Source organism: Sinocyclocheilus rhinocerous, unplaced genomic scaffold (assembly GCF_001515625.1).
Source record: "Sinocyclocheilus rhinocerous isolate Xijiao unplaced genomic scaffold, SAMN03320098_v1.1 scaffold605, whole genome shotgun sequence".
NCBI lineage: Eukaryota > Metazoa > Chordata > Actinopteri > Cypriniformes > Cyprinidae > Sinocyclocheilus > Sinocyclocheilus rhinocerous.
In genome coordinates this window covers 2,049,290-2,071,195 of record NW_015661612.1, presented here as the reverse complement: position 1 = coordinate 2,071,195, position 21,906 = coordinate 2,049,290, and the positions used below count along the sequence as shown (strand labels likewise).

The 21,906-nt window shown below is 36.6% G+C and overlaps 1 protein-coding gene across 1 annotated transcript in view; it reads left to right on the top strand.

Annotated features, from left to right (window-relative positions):
• The window catches only part of LOC107726471 (cyclic AMP-dependent transcription factor ATF-6 alpha-like), a 41,304-nt gene that overhangs the window by 14,174 nt on the left and 5,224 nt on the right, over positions 1-21,906 (top strand). The window contains exons 8-15 of the mRNA XM_016536066.1: positions 6,476-6,661; positions 7,269-7,360; positions 7,653-7,793; positions 9,402-9,512; positions 10,297-10,396; positions 14,369-14,439; positions 15,844-15,955; positions 20,952-21,036. Coding sequence (XP_016391552.1) covers positions 6,476-6,661; positions 7,269-7,360; positions 7,653-7,793; positions 9,402-9,512; positions 10,297-10,396; positions 14,369-14,439; positions 15,844-15,955; positions 20,952-21,036 — 898 coding nt within the window. The remainder of the gene's footprint in view (positions 1-6,475; positions 6,662-7,268; positions 7,361-7,652; positions 7,794-9,401; positions 9,513-10,296; positions 10,397-14,368; positions 14,440-15,843; positions 15,956-20,951; positions 21,037-21,906) is intronic.

Here is a 21,906-nt window from a genome sequence, read left to right as displayed (position 1 = left end):
TCTACTCATGATGTTGGGAAGAGAGCCTTCAGTGCACAGGACTGACATTAGCGTTCCGAGCGACAGAAAGATAGAGATGGCGGATAAAAAACAAAAGAGGGCTTAAGGCAATAAGGCAAGAAGTAGGACCCGTGTAAATATAGGATCAGCTTTCCAGCGCTGGAGAGAACTCAAGGAGCGGAAGGCCTGCGATCGGACGCCGAGGTTGCTTTAACTCCCACCCGGGTGACACTACTCCAATAACAGACCATGCAAAATACCCCAAAATATTTAAAATATTGCAAAGTAACGTTGCAACCTTGCAAACAATAATAAAATCAGAGAAGGACTTTAACTGTAAGTGACACGAGTATACTCAAAACAAAGGGAACAATATTATGTTTGTTATTATTAAAATTGTATATAGCCCACGTTTTTATAAATATTTTTTTAATTTACCGCTTAGGCAATAACGTTAACAATATCTTCAACATACCTTGTCCATGACCAAAAATGTTCAACGGAACGCCACTGAGATGTATGTATGTGTGTGTATATATATGTATGTATATATGTGTGTGTGTATATATGTGTGTTTGTGTGTGTGTATATATATATATATGTATATGTGTATGTATAGTTAATGTGTGTATACAGATATGTGAGTGAATATACACACTCATATATATCATTAGGATGAATCATTATGATACACATATATATACATAAATACATGTGTATGTTTTTGTATGTATATGTTTATATATGTGTAGAATATGTATATATATATATATATATATATAAATACAAAAATTTTTTTTACTTTTCTTTACAAAAAAATATGTACAATCTAAACAATTATGCACATTTCTTTGGGTTTGTTTTTACGCACCATTACGATAGTTATGATAGTTAAAATAATAATACCAACCCACCCATGTCACAGACTGTGACGTAAGGATTGTTGTTTAACTGTTCTGTAGAAATATTTATTCAGTGGATTGTATCCCTCAATTAAAAGCCAACAGGTTTAATGGGAGAAAATGGTATTTTAAAAAAACAAACAAAAAAAACACAATCACTTGATGGCAATAAATTAGTTTAAAGTCAAGTAGTTAAAAAATATGTCAGAGTCTATGTTTATCTTTCCTGTCTTTTTTTTCCTGCGCTAATGTCATGATTGTGCAGTGGTTAAATGTGAAGCCCATTGAAACTGTCACAGCCCATAGAGAGTTGTTGAGTGTGTGAGTAGGTGTGTGTATTTGTTGAGGGTTAGCACAGCTGTGGTTTAACTAGGGCTGCTTATGGTTTGGCCTCAGGGGAGATTTTGGGTTTGAGGGGGTTTAGGAGGAATTGCAGTGCAACAGTAAATCTGGCAGGTGTCTTTGAGAGTGTGTTTATGTATGGCTGCTTGTGAGTTATTGCGGCGTGGGATGTTTGAAACAGCTGAATGCTGATGACGGTGTAGCAGATTGTATGTAATGCTTTGTTTAAAGCAGTTTAAGATTAATTATCTTTGGCAAGACAGTTTGTGCAGCGTCGAGCAAATTTCAGTTTCCTGCCCCAGAAGACTGTAGGCTGAGATTCCTTAGGCTTTTCCTTATGCAAAAAGTCATGCGCTACACACTATTAGTAAACCAATATATTACCTGGCTGATTTATTGACCAGTATTTGGTAATTGCTCACCAAGACTACACTAATTTGATTAAAAAAAACAGTAAAACAGTAATATTGTGAAGTATTACAATTTAAAATAATGTTTCTATTTTAATATATTTTAAAATGTAATTTAATTCCTGTGATAGCAAAGCTGGATTTTCAGCAGCCATTACTCCAGTCTTCAGTGTCACGTGATCCATCGGAAGTCTTTCTAATATGCTGATTTTGTGTGCTGGCTAATGTTTTTTGTGGAAACCGTGGTACATTTTTCAAGATTATTTGATGAATGGAAAGTTCAAAAGAACAGCATTTATTTGAAATGGTAATCTTTCAATTTCTTTAATTTCTTTAAAAAATGCCATGGCCATTTGTCTTTAGAAAATGTAGAAAGTTATATTGTAGTAAATGTAGTAAATTATGTTATTAACATTGACCACTCCTCTCTAGATATTAGATAATCACAGTCTGCCTTGATTAAACTAGCAGTTACGTAATAATGTGGAAGAGTATGATCTGAGCAACTCTGTAATCCTGGGTTACCTGGATCATTACCCCCATCGTCAGACTGTTAACCTAATAAAAGTTATATATCACCTACTTAACGCTGATAGTTACATACCAGCCAAGACATAAAAAGGATGGATTACTTTTATGGTGCTTTAATAGTACTTTTTGGTCACTATGAACTATAATTGTATGGAAAGGAAATGTGAGAAGATACTGTAAAAATTCTGTATTTGTGTTCCATGGAAAAATAACAACGTATGGGTTTGGAACACATGAGGGTGAGTTAAAAATGACACAATTTTCATTCCTGGGTAAATTGTTCCTTTAATTATAGTTTGGTCGTGTATGCCATCCAGAAACTAGGATATTGCTCCAGAATGCAGATTTTTAGAGACTATTTGATCTAGGTGAAGTTTTGAAAATTCTTGTGAGTTGGACACAACAAGCAAATGTATTGAACTTTGTTTGTTTGTTTGTCTTTTCTAAGCACATATAAATGAATAGTAAAATATATATTTTTCTTTTTCTCACGACACTCAGCATTATGAGTAACTCACTTATAAGCACATCTTTTCTAAAGTGGATTCCTTAGGGTAAAATATACTGTGATGGATCTCTGAAGACGATGCCAAACAAAGCAGCTTTCAAGCTTAGTTTCAGCAGTCATTTTGGTAGAATACTGCTGTATGGGCTTTGAGGATTTGGGTAATAACCATGAGCTAACAAATAAATTCACCAAGAATGTGTCAGAGACTTGGTTAATTTAGTTGGTTAAAAGATGGTTTGACATGTTTTGAGCCTACCTGGCTCTGCTATTAAGGTTACCTTGAGTTGTATGCTCATATTTGTAAATTTATCAAGTGGATGCCATTAGTCTGAGTGTTGGGTGATAGACATATGGTTTGAATATACTGAGCTTTTGATTAAAGGAATTACTTCCTTAGTCCTATATAGGATTGAAATATCATCAACATTGTTTCTGCACAAATCCTCAGTAATTATTAATTTTGGTGAACTGTGCCAGCATCCACCAATCCTTCTCCTCCCACCCGATTTGATCGCCATGGTGATGGCACCCCACACTCTTATAACCAAACATGTTATTCATTCCCAGGCCCTGGCCGTGGCCTGGTTCCCGGTTTTAGGAGAGCTTTCTCATGAGATGGGAGCACAAACAGGCACATGGAGATCCAAACAGTTTAATCACCAGTGCTATTAGGCCCCAGTCTTAAAATGGTCTGGCTGTGAGAACTCTCCACCCCACCCCACTAGTGGTCTTGGTTTCCCTTTATTCTATTGCAGTAAAGTTCTTTTGTTCACCTTCGTCTTTCTTCTTTCTTTAGGGTGTGGTCTGTTCTCAAACATGTCTGTTGCAAGCATCTGACCCCTGAGTTTTGTCAGGAGTGGGTGGTGGTTTGATTGACCTTGCTTATGTATGCTTAATTAACTGTTTAATTGGGTAAGAGTTTTAATCCTGTTCCAGAACATTTTTAATATGGAGCACACATAAATGTGTCACTTAGTTTAAGGTTTGTTTTTTTTGTAAGAATACTGGCTCATTGTTATGTCTGTGCTAGAAAATTTAGTTTTTTTTTTTTTTTTACATTTTTGATTCATTTGTCAGAGCATTATTGTATGACTAACAGCAGTGCAGGAGCGATATCCAATTACATCTGCTATATACTTGAATAAAGAAAGCTGAAATCCTCCAAAAGCAAATCTTATTTAAGTAACACTTCCAATCACCAATAAAATATATACACTACTGTTCAAAAGTTTGGGGTTAGTAATATTTTAACATGTTTTAAAAAGAAGTCTCTTATGCTTGTCTAGGCTGTATTTATTTGATCAAAACAGTGAAACAGTGATATTGTAAAATATTACTACAAATAAAAAAAAAAGGTTTCTATTTTAATATATATAAATTTTTTAAATGTAACTTATTTGTGATGGCAAAGCTGAATTTTCTCCTGTCTTGAGTGTCACATGATCATTCAGAAGTCATTCTAATATTCTTATTTGGTGCTTATGAAACATTCCTAGAAAACATTATTATTATTATTATTATTATCGTTGTTATGAATGTTAAAAACAGTTTATGACTGATTAATAGAAAGTTTAAAAGAACAGCATTTATTTGAAATATACATATTTTGTAACATTACAAATGTTTTGATCAATATATTTTGTCCTTACTGAGTTAAAGTATTTATTTCTTTAGAAACAAAAAAAAGTAAAACTTTTTTAACAGTAGTGTATCTAATTTATGATGGTATCATGGATTTGATCATTAGTTACATATATTTAGATTTGTCATTATTTTTGCTAATACTTTTCCTCATAATTTTTCCACTCATAATTCCAGCCTGTAATGAGCAACAGAAACATTCTTATGGCTTTGAATGGAAAATAGAAATTAGGTCTGTCTCTCTCTTCACATTCCTCTATACTGGACAGTATGCCAGATGGTCCTGTCTGCTATTATCTTTAGGTGGAGTGTGTGTGGATAGGGGCCATGGGTACATATGGATGGCCAGCCACGCTCAATTTCTCTTGACAAAAGGTACAGCTAGTGCAAAAATCGGAGATCCTAGCTGCAATCACTTCGGTCGTTGTGACACAGTTTTCCTGCAGGAACTGTTGGGCTCTGTCTGGTACAAATGCCTGATACAAAGATCTCATTTGTGTGGCGGAGGGGAAGTTCAACAACAAACTGCCTTGCCTGTGTGTCACAGCTTATGAGCATAGACTAGCACAGTGATCCTCAAATCTGGCTCGCGAGATCCACTTTCCTGCAGAGTTAAAACAGTAAAACAGTGATATTGTAATATATTACAACAAATAAAAAAAAAAAGTTTTCTATTTTAATATATATACATTTTTTAAATGTAACTTATTTGTGATGGAAAAGCTGAATTTTCTCCTGTCTTGAGTGTCACATGATCATTCAGAAGTCATTCTAATATTCTTATTTGGTGCTTATGAAACATTCCTAGAAAACATTATTATTATTATTATTATTATCGTTGTTATGAATGTTAAAAACAGTTTATGACTGATTAATAGAAAGTTTAAAAGAACAGCATTTATTTGAAATATACATATTTTGTAACATTACAAATGTTTTGATCAATATATTTTGTCCTTACTGAGTTAAAGTATTTATTTCTTTAGAAACAAAAAAAAAGTAAAACTTTTTTAACAATAGTGTATCTAATTTATGATGGTATCATGGATTTGATCATTAGTTACATATATTTAGATTTGTCATTATTTTTGCTAATACTTTTCCTCATAATTTTTCCACTCATAATTCCAGCCTGTAATGAGCAACAGAAACATTCTTATGGCTTTGAATGGAAAATAGAAATTAGGTCTGTCTCTCTCTTCACATTCCTCTATACTGGACAGTATGCCAGATGGTCCTGTCTGCTATTATCTTTAGGTGGAGTGTGTGTGGATAGGGGCCATGGGTACATATGGATGGCCAGCCACGCTCAATTTCTCTTGACAAAAGGTACAGCTAGTGCAAAAATCGGAGATCCTAGCTGCAATCACTGTGACACTGTGGTCGTTGTGACACAGTTTTCCTGCAGGAACTGTTGGGCTCTGTCTGGTACAAATGCCTGATACAAAGATCTCATTTGTGTGGCGGAGGGGAAGTTCAACAACAAACTGCCTTGCCTCCACTCATAATTCCAGCCTGTAATGAGCAACAGAAACATTCTTATGGCTTTGAATGGAAAATAGAAATTAGGTCTGTCTCTCTCTTCACATTCCTCTATACTGGACAGTATGCCAGATGGTCCTGTCTGCTATTATCTTTAGGTGGAGTGTGTGTGGATAGGGGCCATGGGTACATATGGATGGCCAGCCACGCTCAATTTCTCTTGACAAAAGGTACAGCTAGTGCAAAAATCGGAGATCCTAGCTGCAATCACTTCGGTCGTTGTGACACAGTTTTCCTGCAGGAACTGTTGGGCTCTGTCTGGTACAAATGCCTGATACAAAGATCTCATTTGTGTGGCGGAGGGGAAGTTCAACAACAAACTGCCTTGCCTGTGTGTCACAGCTTATGAGCATAGACTAGCACAGTGATCCTCAAATCTGGCTCGCGAGATCCACTTTCCTGCAGAGTTTAGCTCCAACCCTAATCAAACAAACCTACCTGTGATTTTCTAATGATCCTGAAGACATTGATTAGCAAACTCAGGTGTGTTTGATTAGGGATAGAGCTAAACTCTGCAGGAAAGTGGATCTCGCTAGCCAGATTTGAGGATCACTGGACTAGTGTAATAACTAGTTTTGACCTGATTTTTTTTCTTCCAGTCAAGTGCGTCTCGGAGACAGCAGCGCATGATAAAGAACAGAGAGTCCGCCTCTCTCTCCCGGAAGAAGAAAAAGGAGTATTTGCTGACGCTGGAGGCCCGTCTGAAGGTGGCGCTGTCAGAAAACGAGAAGCTGATGAATGAAAACGGCACATTGAAAAGACAAGTGGAAGGCCTGATGAGTGAGGTTGGTGTCCATAATATCTACCTTGATCTCTTTGTAGGGTATGATTTCAAGAACGATTTTAGATTATTAGCAGACCCACTTAAAGTCACCATGAAAAGATAAAAAAATCTAAATGCGTGTTATAGACCTTTCATCGCTCTTCTGGTAAAATGACGTTAACATTCACTATCATTCCTTTTCTCTTAAGCTGGACTAGTGTAATAACTAGTTTTGACCTGATTTTTTTTCTTCCAGTCAAGTGCGTCTCGGAGACAGCAGCGCATGATAAAGAACAGAGAGTCCGCCTCTCTCTCCCGGAAGAAGAAAAAGGAGTATTTGCTGATGCTGGAGGCCCGTCTGAAGGTGGCGCTGTCAGAAAACGAGAAGCTGATGAATGAAAACGGCACATTGAAAAGACAAGTGGAAGGCCTGATGAGTGAGGTTGGTGTCCATAATATCTACCTTGATCTCTTTGCAGGGTATGATTTCAAGAACGATTTTAGATTATTTGCAGACCCACTTAAAGTCACCATGAAAAGATAAAAAAATCGAAATGCGTGTTATAGACCTTTCATCGCTCTTCTGGTAAAATGACGTTAACATTCACTATCACTCCTTTTCTCTTAAGAACTCTGTGCTGAAAGCAACTGCGCCAAAACGGAGAGCTGTGTGTCTTATGGCAGTCCTGGTCTTCTTGGTCTTCAACTTGGGTCCAATGAGGTAAATAATTATTTCATTTATTCCATTTCTGTATTTTAATTTGTCATTTATTGCTAAATGATTGCACTTTTAGATTGGTAAATGAATAGTCACATTAAATAATTTAAATGTCTATAGGAAAGTACTTGGTAGCACAAGGAAATCTTGGTTGTCCTATTGGAAGGTTCCTTTTCTAAAGCCTGACTACAACCCATATGCATCTGTTTTGAAGGAACCAGAAGGAATGTGTTATATAAAGGTTTATTTAATATCCTGACTTGTTTTCTTTTGTTTCCTTTTCTGTCCCACCCAGTCTGCTTGGAGGAGACCGAGGGTCTACATTTCCTGCTGCCCCTGCATTCAGTGGCAGACACCTGCTGGGCTTTTCCCCAGAGTCTGAGAGAAACCTGGTGTCAGACAGGCCTCAGACTGATCCCTCTAACCCTGTGAACAGGTACCACTATTCTGTAGTTTTCTACATTTGCCTAGTCATGCTCAATGCTCTGTGTTGGGCTGGAAACACCTGAGACTCTTACTTATCGAATCTTGCAGAGTCCATTTATGTTTTGGAAAACACGTCAGCACAGGTGCTGAGTGACTCTGTCCAAATGCCTGCGTAAGAGAACAAGGCTCTTGTTCTGCCCCACACCCGAGTTTACATACTAAGACTGGACAGCTAGCTAAGTTTGTTGTTTTATCTACCCAGGGAAGTGTTTTGAAAGGCAATACTGGTTTCTCATGTCCAAAAAAAGTGCTTATAGGAGTTCAAAAAACCCACATGAAAAGACAGATATTTGAAGACATGATTACTTTTAAAACCTTTTAAAAGTCTGTGTTTTCTCAAAGACATTCATCAAGCAGGGTCTAGTCAAATTTGAGTTACTTCACTCCCAGGGGTCATATTTCAAACCTCCTGGGGCCTGGGTTAGGGAAGATCAACAGCGTTGCTAAGATCGTGAGAATTTTTGGGGGCTAAAACAGGTGGTGTTCCACAAGGCTCAATTTTTGGTTCATTTTTGTTTCCTCGCCTTGTCCGTTACTCTCTGGTGTTTCCATTTCTGCTGTTTTTTCCACTAACAACTGTTTCTACGCTGGACTAAAGTTTTCTATTCCAGCTTAAACTGTGTAATTAGTTCTTTGAAATACATCCTAGGGTTGGATTGTTTGAGATGGTTAGTTTTTTTAGCTATCTGGGGAGTAAAGCAGGAAATTAAATTATGTAATTCAGCACTGGAGAATGAATGAAAGCATATAGATTGAGATCCAGATGTTGGTTTTCCAAAGGGAGTTCATAAACACCTGCAAGAGTTTTAAAATCTCTTGCTCCTGTATCATTCATCGGGATAATGTGTATCACATTCCTAAAAGGTTTTATCCTCAATTCGCCTGCATCCCAGTCTGAGTTTGGATCTGTGCAGAGACTGTTTCTCTAATAGCGCAGGGTTTGTCCTATGTAAAGTATTTTTACTGTTGAGCATTGAACATATTAAGAACAGTTTAGTCTGCTGTCTTAATATATTTCCTTCTTAAGCCCATAGAAAGTAATCCAGACTTCCCACTCACTGTTTCTGTGGGATGAGCTTCTCTATGTCAGCAAAGATTGTGAGACATAGATCCTGCTTCCCAGAGATTCAGTGTCACTCATCCCCAGCCAGAAGTGCTTGAGATGTCATTTCAGAGGCCACATATTTCCTTGGCTATTGCATTGAACTGTAAATGACTATATCAAGGAGATTTAGTTTTTTGTTGTTCATGATGTCTTGGCTTTATTTTAAGCACACTGTACCTGCGCTAAGTGTGAACTTGTCACAAGTTGTTGGCGGTGTTCATTTATAGATTTTACAGATGCTGTCTTTTCCCGTAGACAAGATAAGAGAGAATTCTTTTTTCAGATGTTAAGCCAGCAGTGCACCAAGAGATGATTAAAACAAGTGCCTTGTAAAATTCCTTACGTTGTCATGGAATTAAAACATCCTTATAAATATTCTGAACCCCCATTTTCCATTCTTTTCTTTAACAGTTTCCTGTCTTTAATGTTGTTGTTTTTCTCTCTTTCTCATAGGTTAGAGGATGTGGTATCAGAGCAGAAGGCTCTGATGGTGGTGAAGGATCCTCTGTATTTCAGAACTCCACCCCCCTGCCTGCCACCTGTCAACAGGACCAAGTGCATGAAGTCAGTACTGAGCATGTTTTACATCAGTTGATATTACCCCACCCCCTTTGATATTCAGATGCTGTTTAATATAGATTTAATCGTGTTAGTACTATCTGGCAGTTCTGTGACAAGCCAGTTCTCCTCAGATTTAGATTACAGAACATCTGGTCCTGAGTGCCCCAGATTTGCCCAGTCTGATCTGATCTCAACCGAACCGAAAAGGAATTTTTATTACAATAGCCCTAAACAATAGCTCTGGTACATAAACATCTGAGCTCTGTTGTAATGACGATGATAATTGTAGCAGTCTTTCGATCAACCAACATCCGTTAGACCGGCTTTTTATAAAACAGTTCCGCTCCTTAATTATGATTGGCTGAGCCATGTTTGAAGCTGTTATAAAAACTCTATAAACACACACCTGTGACCTCATTAATCAGTATCATGCACAAATGATTTGAATTATTGTTTTGCTTTTAAAAAAAATTATACTTTTTTTGTTGCTGTGTGTTTTGTATGTAGTAACCATAGAACAGCTAAGAGACTGCAACAGCTTCTTTGAACTTTTTGCTTTAATAAGCACCAAACAGTATTTTTTTTTTAAATGATTCTCTGTGTTCTGTTTATTTATCATATAGTTTGGTTGCGATTTCAAATCCAATGTCCAGCCATGCATTAAAAAAATTCACTGACCATACCTTTTTTTTATACTAATACACAGTTTAGGATGACATAATTCTTCATATTACCACCTGACATCTTATGAAATCTAAAGTGATGTTTCTGCTCTGCATAACTATAGGATAGCACATGAGCTGAGGGGCTGGGTACATCGTCATGAGGTTGAGCGGACCAAAACCCGCCGCATGAGCAACACTCACCACAGAGGCAGAACCATCCTGGTATGACCTAACAACTTCTAGTTTCTCCTCCTTTAAAGCTGAATAGTTTTCTGAATTTATCATTCTTAATTTTGTTGCTTTCTTTCTGATATTGTTGATAATCCATCCTAAAAAGTTAATCTGAAAACCAAATCAGATTTGTCTGAACAAGAGTCACCTAAGTGTCTTGACATTGTCCAGTTCACTGACTGACGAGCCTTTTTTCTTTCTCTTTCAACTTAAACATGACATCTGTTTCGGTGTGGCTCAAGTGCAGACACTGGGTTGCATACCTCCAACTCAGATACAGGCAGCTGAGAACCACCAGGATATAATGCTGTATATTTTCTTTAAATAGATCTTCTAAATGTTTACATTAGAGATGAGACCCCTCTCTCTGCACCCTCTCCTCTCACACTGGTCATCTCTTTCACTCCTTTTAACCCACTCTAAATATAATCCAGTAGTCTTGGGAAAGTAAACAGCCCCCTACCCCAGTTTGCTCAGTCAATCTGTCTATTCTCTCTCAGACTAATTTCCTTTTTTTTTTTTTTTTTTTTTTTAACAGTCATTGCTAAACTGAGTCTGATTGTCTTCAAAACCACTGTCAGTAACTTTACTTGATTTGATTGCATGTAGAAACCCTCACGGTTCTAGAAGTCAGCAGTCAACAGTTTCCAAAATTAATATTATATATTAATGTTAATATTACAATACCTTTCAAAAATCTGAGGTTGGTAACATTTTTTTAATGTTTTCGAAGACTCTTATTCTCACCAAGTCTGCATTTGTTTGATCAGAAATACAGTGAAAACTAGTGTTGTCACGGTACCAAAATTTCAGTATTCGGTACCAATACCAGAGAAATCATTTTGAACAAAATTCATTCTAATGCTCATTATATTAGCATTAGCCGCTCTTATGCGAACGATTAATTACGTATACGCTAACGGCGATGTTTATTTCAATCCAAAATTAAAATATGGAAAAATATTCATTACAGAAGCTCTAAATATTAAAAATGTAATTGAAACTTACCTGCTTGAACTTGATCGGGGTGTTTCGTTAGTTTGATGCGTTTCCTCCTCTTGAGGTCGCCACTGCTTTTATGAAGAGGTTGCCAGGTGTTCACAACAAAACCCGCCCAATCGGGTTTCGAGGGGATCCCTCGTTAAAAATCGCGTTCCGGGGATAAAATACGCGTGTTTTGGCGGGGTTTCCCAGGTAAAATTCGCATTCCAGGGGCTAAATATCACGTTAGTGGTGTCGTTTTTCAACCCGCGGACATGAAAAACAACCCGCGGCAACAGTGTTAAAGCAGCCCAATTCCGCGGGAAAACCGCGGACTTGGCAACACTGGAAGAGGATAGCTTTCGGATAGCGCATCAAGAACCGGGTTGACCGGGTACTCGGTACCACCGGTACTTAAGAAAACCTGGTACCGTAACGTTTTCATTTTTTTAGTACCGACTTGGTACCGAAATACCGGGTCTTTTGACAACACTAGTAAAAACAATAATACGCTGAAAAATTATTACAATTTAAAACAACTTATTTTGTTTGTTTTAATATATTTTAGCTGAATTTTCAGCAGCTCTTTCTCCAGTCTTCAGTGTCACATGATGTTTCAGAAATCATTGTGCTATGCTGATTCGATGCTCAAGAAACATTTCACATTATTATTATTAGTATTATCAATGATGAAAACAAATGTACTGCTTATAATTTTTGTGGAAACCATGATATGTTTTTTCAGGATTTTTGGATTAATGGAATGTTCAAAAGAACAACATTTCTTTGAAATCGTTAACATCTGTGTTAGTGACATTTACTGTCATTTTGATCAATATAATGTGTCCATGCTGAATATAAGTATTAATTTTTCTTTAACTTTACTGACCTTAGACTATTAACAGTGGAATCACAATGGTGGGAAAAGATGAACGGGTTCAGTTTATTTGCTGTGTCTCGTGCGCAGAGGACAGAAAGTGCTGAATGCCATGACAACGGCACAATGAAGTTATCTACTTCTGTTTGTCCAGTTGTCCAGGTTCAGTCAAAGCGATAGCTTAAACTCACATGAAAGGAGTGAAAGGAGATGAGGTGTTGTAAAAAGAATTGTCTTGAAATGTGTACAAAAATTTAATATTTATTTTATTTCCTAACCATACAACATATTTACTCCTGAAATGGTTACAAGTTATACCAACAGCCACAAATCAATGAGACAATATAAGCGCAGAGATTAGCTGCATGGATGAGGGTGGAGTAGCCTAGTGGTTTAAGAAATGCACTGGAAGCTGAGGTTCAAATCCTAAAAGGGGTGATTCGTGATCTGTCACCATTGTGCACTTGAGCAAGACTCTTAACCGCTCTGTTACTCTAGAGCAGTGGCGGCTCGTGGGTTTTAAAATAGAGGCGGCACACTAATTGTATTGGTCTGGGATCCCGGCCGATTATTATTATTATAATTTGCTTAACCACTTTAAAATGGCTTTTTGGTTGCTTTTAGTCAGAAAACGTAAAGAAAATGACATACATTCAGCAAGATAATATAATTTCACTTACCCTGGCCTTTCACTTGAAGCAAGCATCCATCCCTTCTTAAAAGTATGTGTTAAAAGAGAGCTGCCTGTTGCGCGAGGTTTCTTTTCTCAACACTCCTCAGCGCTGAAAATGAACACTCGATGGTGATTGGCAAATTTTTTTTACCAATGGAGGCACAAGAGCTCGCCTCTCCCCTGGCCTCCCCCTCCCCTTCTCTATCACCTAGCGATTGTAATTACATCAGCAGATTCGGCACATTCGCGATAGAAAAGCGGCGCTTTCACGTTATGGTATTACAACTGTGAAATTACAAACAAAAAATACACATTCTGAGACATGAACTGAAATGAATTGTGAATTTTATTAACATTAAATCGTCCTCCTCCCATTTTCACCTCAAAATTATGGGGAAGCTGTGCCTCCCCTGCCTCCCTCGACGAGCCGCCACTGCTCTAGAGAGCCTGTTCTTGTAAATGATCATGACTGCTCTCTATGGCATAACGTCGCATAAATGTTTAAGAAATTTCACCAGCTTGGGTTGCAGATTCTCCCCTCAAAACTGTATTAATAATTTTACATAAGAAATGAACTACTAAACTAGTTCCAGAAACCTTTCTTTAAGCCACATTCTGGTTTAATGTGAAGCTGTACGATTTATGCTGGCAGAATTAATCAGACTGTACTTGTTTGTATTAGTTCCTTATCATTTATTTTATCAGGTAACTAATAGTGAAAGCAGTTGGATGGACAGCCTGTTATGATTTAGAGAAGCATAATGTACAGCAAGTTGATTGTTTGAAAAGCTACTCTTGTGTTTGAAGTGTCTGCCTTATGTTGGGAAACTGCCCTGACAGACACAAGCACACACATATCCACTGATAGCCATTTTCCACCGATAAGTTCCCATCACCCAATCTGGAAGCCTTCCATGCGTTTCCACCACATTAAAGGCCTTCTGATCTGGAAAAATCTCCGGCACAGAAGACCTGGTGGTCTTAAACAGGAACTTCTAACTCCAGAGAAAAAATGTCCTCACCATAAACAACAACAACAACAACTCAAAGAAAACAAAACTAGATTTCTCCCATTATAATCAACAAAGATGTGTACTCTGGTACTGCCACAATGTTTGCTTTCCATCACCAGGATTGAGCCACTCTGTAAATTCTGTCATCATCCAGGGTGCTGAGATGTTGGGTGATTGAAGATGGATGGGTGTGTTGACAGATGGCAGTTTCCCAGATTCTGTACACTGTCAACACAGAGCACAGAACTAAACACAGTCTGATAGAGATGCTCTTTATCAGCATAACATACAATGACAGGAGCTCAAGTGTACAGATATTAAAGCACGCACAGTGAGACACAGGGAAATATGCATGAGCTCATACTTGGTTTTATAATTTGGTAAAAGAAAGTTAAGTTTTTATTTTCTTTGTCCAACAGAAAGCAGCAGATAAACGGGCTGAGGTACCACAGATCATGACACAGATCCAGTACACAGATTCCTCTGAAAAGTAAGTTGTGTGAAGAATTCATTCGACATCATTCAGGCCAAACAGCATATTATTTAGTCCCTGTCATTGTGGTATTATATGAGTGTCAGTCGTCAGTTCTTGAGTCTGCAGTGTTGTATCAGTGCTATATAGCCTTTTTCATGGGGTATTTGCTCAAAAACTGTTAAAAAATTTATTTTTGTCCTTTTATTTGTAATGTAAACTTTGTGTAAATGTTGTAATATTCACTAATGTGCATTCTGAGAAATGGTCTCTGGACAGTTTGAATTTACGTGTTACAAGACAACACAGTGAAGTTTGAACCCCAATTCATGATCTGCCAAAGTAGGTGGTAGATTTGGCAGAATTCTGAAGAGTGTAGAGGTACAGAATTCTGTCCCAGCTTTTTTTCCCTTCTTTTTAAGGTCATTTTTCAAAGCTGTCGTCAAGTCCAGTAATGCTTGAGGGGAATTTCAAACTATGCCACACATAATTAGATTTCTTTTTTTGCTGGTCTTTTTGTGCACAATCATCCAAGAATACATTTTTTATAATTTTTTTTATTCATAATCTTTCATAATGAAGCGATTTAACCCATAGCCAAATTGCTATTTAGGCATTGTTTTAAGCTGTTGTTGCAGGTCATTCAGTCTTTAATATAAAATTTTGCCAGTAGTTAACCCAATAAATACGAGATGTTCTCAAGGGTGAAACTGATACCAAGTCATGTCCCAGTCAAATAGCCACCCTGCAAGTGGATGCTGGTGTGTTTTAAGAGAGGAGACCTCCACAAAGGACTACAAACTGCCTTTTGAAACGCCCACTTTTCACAGGCCTATCAATTCCAGATGTATAAAATCAAGTCACTTAGAAATGTCACATTACAGTACAATGAGTTATGAATGCCAATTCTGTTGACTTAAAATCTATCCTGGCTTATTGGGGGAAAAAAACTGTTTTTACACCTGACAGACATATCCTCCTACATGTTTTTTTTGTTTGTTTTATCTTTTTATTTAGTTTTTTTGTGTGGGCCACTTGCTCTCCCTCAGGGTAAATCATATTTTTGGCTGCTGTAGTTTGGCTGACCTCAGCAGTGCATTGGGCCAAAAATCAACATGGCCGTCATTCCATTGCTTCACACTGACAACAGCGGAAAGGCCACATTCACACAGGAAAGAAAGTGTCTTATCAAGAGATTCGTGAGAACTGTAATTAGACTTTTCGCTTGCTCTAAGTTGCATGGTATTTTATTACAATAGGTAAACTAAATACAGTTTTTTTTAAATGAAAATAAGCAGCGTGTATAACATTTTCTATTCAGTTCATGTTTTTACCTGCAGTAATAACATTAAAACATGCACAGGCAGTTGTTATGGCAAAATGTAAATCAGAGTTTAAAGTGTTTTCATATCCTGTATGCAGGATTCCCAGCAGCGAGCTGCAGGTGTATTACGCCCCTCACCGCACCTACAATGACTTCTTTGATGAACTCAACAGAAGAGGGGACACATTCTATGTGATTTCTTTCCGCCGGGTAAGTGGACCTCCACATCTATCTGCCTATCTGTCTGTTCGTCCATCTGTCTGCTTTCTATCGGCCTGTGGCCACACATGGATGTGGTTAATTGGTTTTAGAGCCCACACAGCACAGCATCATAAAGGGACACTTGAGACTCTTCCACCTTAATGGCATGTCAGAGAATCTTCTAGCATGTGTCCCTAGATCTTGGGAGGTCTTTATAAACTTCTGGGGGTTTTTTTTCAGTTTCTAAACAATCATTCTTGTTTGAAATAAAGCACACTGTGGTTCTTGTAATGCCACCTCACTAGTATTTGGCATGTCTCTGTGATATTGTAATGAATATATACAATTTAGTAAGCTGAAAAAAAGTAAGCTTTTTTTTTTACTGTATAAAGTTTAATACAAATTAAATATATTTCACTAATTATGCTGTACACTAGCATTAAAAGGTGTGGGGGCAATAACAAATTAATATTTTTATTCAGCAAGGATGCATGAAATTGGTCCAAAGAGACAGACATGTGTAATTTTGAAAAAAAAAAAAATCTATTTGAAATAAATGCTGTTCTTTTGAACTTGAAACCTAAAAAATGCATCACTATTTCCACAAAAATATTAAGCAGTTACTACTTCTGATGATAATAAAACATTTCTTGAGCAGCAAAACAGCATATTACAATAATTTCGAAACAATCGTTTGACACTGAAGCCTGGAATGATGACTGATGAAAATTCAGCTTTACCATCACATGAATAATTTTGAGCAGTCTAATGCTATATTTTTTAAATGATTATTTTTAGTTTTTGTTTAGTTTTGGTATAAAATGGCTCTATCAGCCTGTGTTGACACATAAAACAGTTAGGAACTGTAACCAGCAATATCATCAAAGTTTAACGTTTTAATTGTTAAAGTATTGCAGCTGTGTTATGAATTTGACTGTGAAATGTGCTACAAATGTGCCTTTCCTATTACATTTTGCAATAAATATTAACTACCATCCCTCTCAGTCTGGTATTCCCGGGGCATTTATGATCCAGTGGCATAGAATCATCAAAATCCATTTAAGATTTGTTTGAGGCTATATAGATCAACTAAACAAGACTTTTTGTTTGTTCTTCGCAACATTTCATGGGACACATGCTGTAACCACTTTGCTGCACATTATTTATTATAGTAGTGTTTTCGATGTCAGATTCACCCACCCCTAAACGTCACATACAAAAAGTGAGCTGTGGTTTGGTTGTTTTAGGTAGTTTTCGTCTTTGTAATAGGCAAAAAGACTTAATCAGCTAAGAGTTATTCAGATGATCCAGGCCTAATATTTGTGCACATGTACATGATCTCAAGCTGGGTGTCATTCATTTGGAGTCAGAGTGTATTTGTAGTAATCTGGTCATTTATTTCTGTTTTAGTCTAATTGCATGTCATCTTTCATCAGTTCCTTCCTTATTCCTTGTATGTTTAAAGATGGTTTTTTTCCCCATACCCTCAGTACCTGCTTTTGATTATTCACTCGGAAGATGTGAATAATGTTGGCCTACATATTTGAAAAATAATCTTTTAATCTCTTTTGTTACAAAGGGAATGGCGGGCGGGCGTATCCGTGTTCAGACGAATCGCAGTGGCCCAAAGCAAAATTAGCACACTGAAATATTTCAGCAGTTTGCATGAGATGTGACAGTAGATGGTATCACTCTCTCTGTTCATCCTGTTGATTTTTTTGTAATGGCGAACAGGTCTCCACTTCTCTTTTTTTTGTGAAACTAAAGCAAAGAAATGACTCATCAAGTCAATGACTCATAATCAGAAAATAAAGATGTTTTGTGGATGCTAAGGACTGTTTTGCCAACTACTTTTTTTTTCCAAACTAAACTTGATTTAAAGACTGAAAAATCAAAGTTGTCACTGTTTTTAGTTTTCATTCATCTCAGCCCAAAAAATGAGCTCCATCATACACGAGTTGAGCCAGAAGATGTTTGATCGGTTTAGTCATATTCAGACACTGCCCTGTTTTTTATGTTTGGTTATTTCTCTAGGTTTATTCAGTCTTTTGGGAAGTTAAACTTTCACAATATTGACTCCGCTTCTCCAGAAACCTCCTCAAATGGTGACCTCCATTAAAGAACCTAAAAAAGGTCAAAGCCTAACCCATCAGGTTGCAATTCTGGCCATCTAAAACTCAAATGCATTAACTTTATTAAAAAAAAAGTTTGTTTTTGCTTTTCCCTAATGTTGCATTTAGGGCTGCACGATAAATATCGCACGATATTTAATGCGCATCTCGTCAGTAGATGTCGTCAGTAGTCGAAAATGGATAGCTCAACCAAAAATGAAAAGTGTCACCTACCTTTATTGATATACAAAAGAAAAAATAATAATTATGAGTTCAAATAACGTGTTAGTAAATAAAACATTATTTTTGGGTGAACCAGTCCTTCAAATTGAGCTAGACCACTCACTCAGCATTTGAAGTGTCACCAGTCTAAATCCTCATTCTACTCTCTGGACTATTGCTAAACAGTGCCTGTTGATCTTTGGCTTGTTAAATGAGGCCTCTTCTGATTGTCTTCAAGAATGTGTTACTTGCAGTGGAGACCATTTTTAAATAAAGGATTAAAGTGTTTGTTAATGGCTTTAGTTAGAAATGAGAACGGAAAGAATGTGGAAATTCATTTGATATATTTTTCTTCATTTTTAATTTCAAAATGTGTTTATTTATTTTGTTTCCTAGGTTTATGGGCATGAGATTTTGCTTGTCCTGTTTTGTTAGTCTTTTCTCCCCTTCATGTGCAATGAGCCCTCCATCTCTTTCTGGACTGTGTTTGCAACTTAATTTTTTATTTCATTGTTCCATTGAATCAAGCTCTCTGATCTCCCAGAGTTGCTGCAAACTTTCAAACTGCCCTGGGGATGTTTCCATTGTCATCCTTATGTAAGCCAATCATAATATCCTCTGATTGTAGCTCCCTTTGAGCCTATCACACTTTAGAGTTGGCGGGAATTTCATATCTATCTGATTAGATTGGTATAACTCATACCTTTCTCCACAGTCACTTGCCCTTTCACTCTTTATGTCTCTCTTCCACCTTTCCTCTGGAGGATATTGAATCATAGAATTGCACCCACAGGTTTCAGAGATGTTCCACGTCACCTGCTGGACACAAAGAAAGAATTTGGCCACTGCTCTTCCTAAAAGACCTCATTGTCATAATCTAGTCTAGAGAACCACAGAGGTTTGGGGAAGAGGAAGAATAAGAAAATTTTGTCTTCATTTACTTACCACAGGCCTTAAAAAATAAAATCTTAAATCAGCAAAAATCTTGAATTCATAGTAATGCCAATAAATGTTGCATAAAAACCGCAAAAAGTAATATCTTCCTCAGTATTTTTGAAACTGAATTAGGTTTTTAGCCCATTTTTAGTCCTATCTGTTCTTGTTTTAATAAAACTCACTTCATTTTGATCAAATTCTCCGATAATAATTGTGTCATTTTGCTTCTCAAGATCATGAACGATCACATCATGGCATTTAAAAAAAAAAAAGTCATAAAAATCATTAAAAAGTAATGTTGTTCTTCCGTTCTTGATGTTGTTCCAGAACAAATATCTGGAAACAATTTAAATCAAAATTTTTTTTAAGAATCTTTAGACATTTATACTGGAAAACAAGACGAAAAATACTAAAGAACAACATTACTTTCTTGCAGTGTTATCAGAAGGTACAGTAAAAAGTATTTATTATTATTTTTTTTTTTTACTGGTTGGGAGCAAGTATTAAACCTTAAGCTAAAAAGTAATGGACAAAAAAAGTTTTGCTAATACAACTCATTGTGTACTCCCTAGACATTTACATTTAAAGAATATGTTAATGTATTGTGTTGCCTTCAATTTGTTCCTTTTAGTTTTGTTTTTTTCTTGGTCTTAAAAATCCCATATCATCATGTTGTTCTGAAACGGTTAAAAAGGCAATTTTAATGAATGGGTAGCTCAAGAATTGGAATCAATTAAAGAATGAAAATAAGGATTTGGAATGACATGAAGATGAATAATTAATGAGAGAATTTTAATTTTGGGGTAAACTATTTGAGTCCCATTGTGAATTCAATTTCCTCCACATCTTTCAGATGGCATTAAGCACAAACACATTTACTGAAGTCTACATGATTCGAGACGTCACAAATCCATGACCCATTTCCCATCCATCACACAGACATTATAATAACAGTGTTATTACAGTCTCCAGCTCGTGGGCTTTCCTTTCCGTATGGGTTCTGTCTTCAACTGGTGTGTTCTGACGGGAGAACGTCTCCAATTGGTACCGAGTTGGACTAACATAGACACATTTCTGACCTGATTATAGAAGTGTTACATGACACTTTCTAGGTCTTCAAATGATAGTTCGCTTGCACTGAAAGAAACTGGCTGCTTTCTTTAGCAAATGTTAAGTGTACAGTGCTGCTTGAAAGTTTGTGAACCCTTTAGAATTTTCTATATTTCTGCATAAGTATAACCCCAAAAATCATCAGATTTTCATGCAAGTCCTGAAAGTTGACAAAGAAAACCCAATCAAACAAATGGGATGAAAATATATACTTTGTCACTAAAAGCAAGATGTGTAAAAGTCCACTAGGTTTCAAAGGACTGCAGACTAACTTCTAAGCAACTAAAGGCCTTTCTCATATTGGCTAATGTTAATGTTTATGAGTCCATCATCAGGAGAACACTCTTTTTAAAAATTGTCATTTTAAATTGTAACAATATTTCACAATATTATGTTGTTGTTTTTTTTACTGTTTTTTTATTTAAAGCATTAAAATAAATTACAAATTTCATATTGTCTCACTCTTACTGTCCAACACTATCAGACATTTTCAGCAACCAAGTTGATGCTTCAGACTTCTTAAACAGTGACCAGAGCAATTTAGCAATGTCCTCAGCAATGTAACAAACCCTCCTCATGCATGTGTATTTGTGGCTGGCTGATGGCTGTTCCTCTTTTGCTTACAGGATCACCTCCTCCTTCCCGCCACCAACCACAACAAAGGCAGCCGCCCCAAGATGTCTTTGGTCCTGCCAGCTATGAATTACAATGGTAAGAGAAAAGAATCGTGAATTATCTAATTTTCTAATGAACTGTCATCTAATACTAATAAGAATAATCATTCCTTAAATTTATATAAAATCTATATTGTGTTGTTTTTGGTCTTGTATTAATCTAGACCCTTTGCTGTAAGTGGCGATATTGCATATTCTGTTCATTTTTCATAAAATTAGAATTGAATAAAAAAAAGAGACGCATCTGTATATGACTTTCATACAGGATATTTTTTGCAGTGTGTCTAGGCAATTATTAACTGTTTTTTATTAACCGTTTTATTAACTGTATCACTGTTGTTTTTTTAGCATGTCACTCAATGAGCACTGCTTTTTTAAGTTGGCTTGTCAGATTAACAGTAGTTAAACTTGGAAGAAGAAAAAAACATGTTTTGACTGGCAACATAGATTTTAGTTTACATTTCAACACTATATGAAAACCACCATAGCCCAGACTTGCCCTGCTATTAGACCATTGCAGTTTATGCCTGTGTGCTAATGAGATCACAGTCAGATCCCTGTCCTTAATACTAGGATGGTGTCTCCACTCACAGCAGGCCTGCAGCCTCGGATTACAAAACTACTGGGTGAGTATGTTCCACTCAGAGCCCTGACATGGGACCAGCACAAAAGAGCTCCCAGAGTTAATGACACATTAATGAGCCCTGCAGGAGATTGGTTTGAGTTCTGGCATTTGATTGATTTATGTAGTTTTTGCATATTCATTTATTCATTATGTCATAATATCATTCTTTAATTTATATTTATATGATGTTAAATTATAAAAAGTATAAAATTAATATGAAATATAATGTATACACACATATTTGAAAATGTGTATACACACATATTTGTTCATATATATATA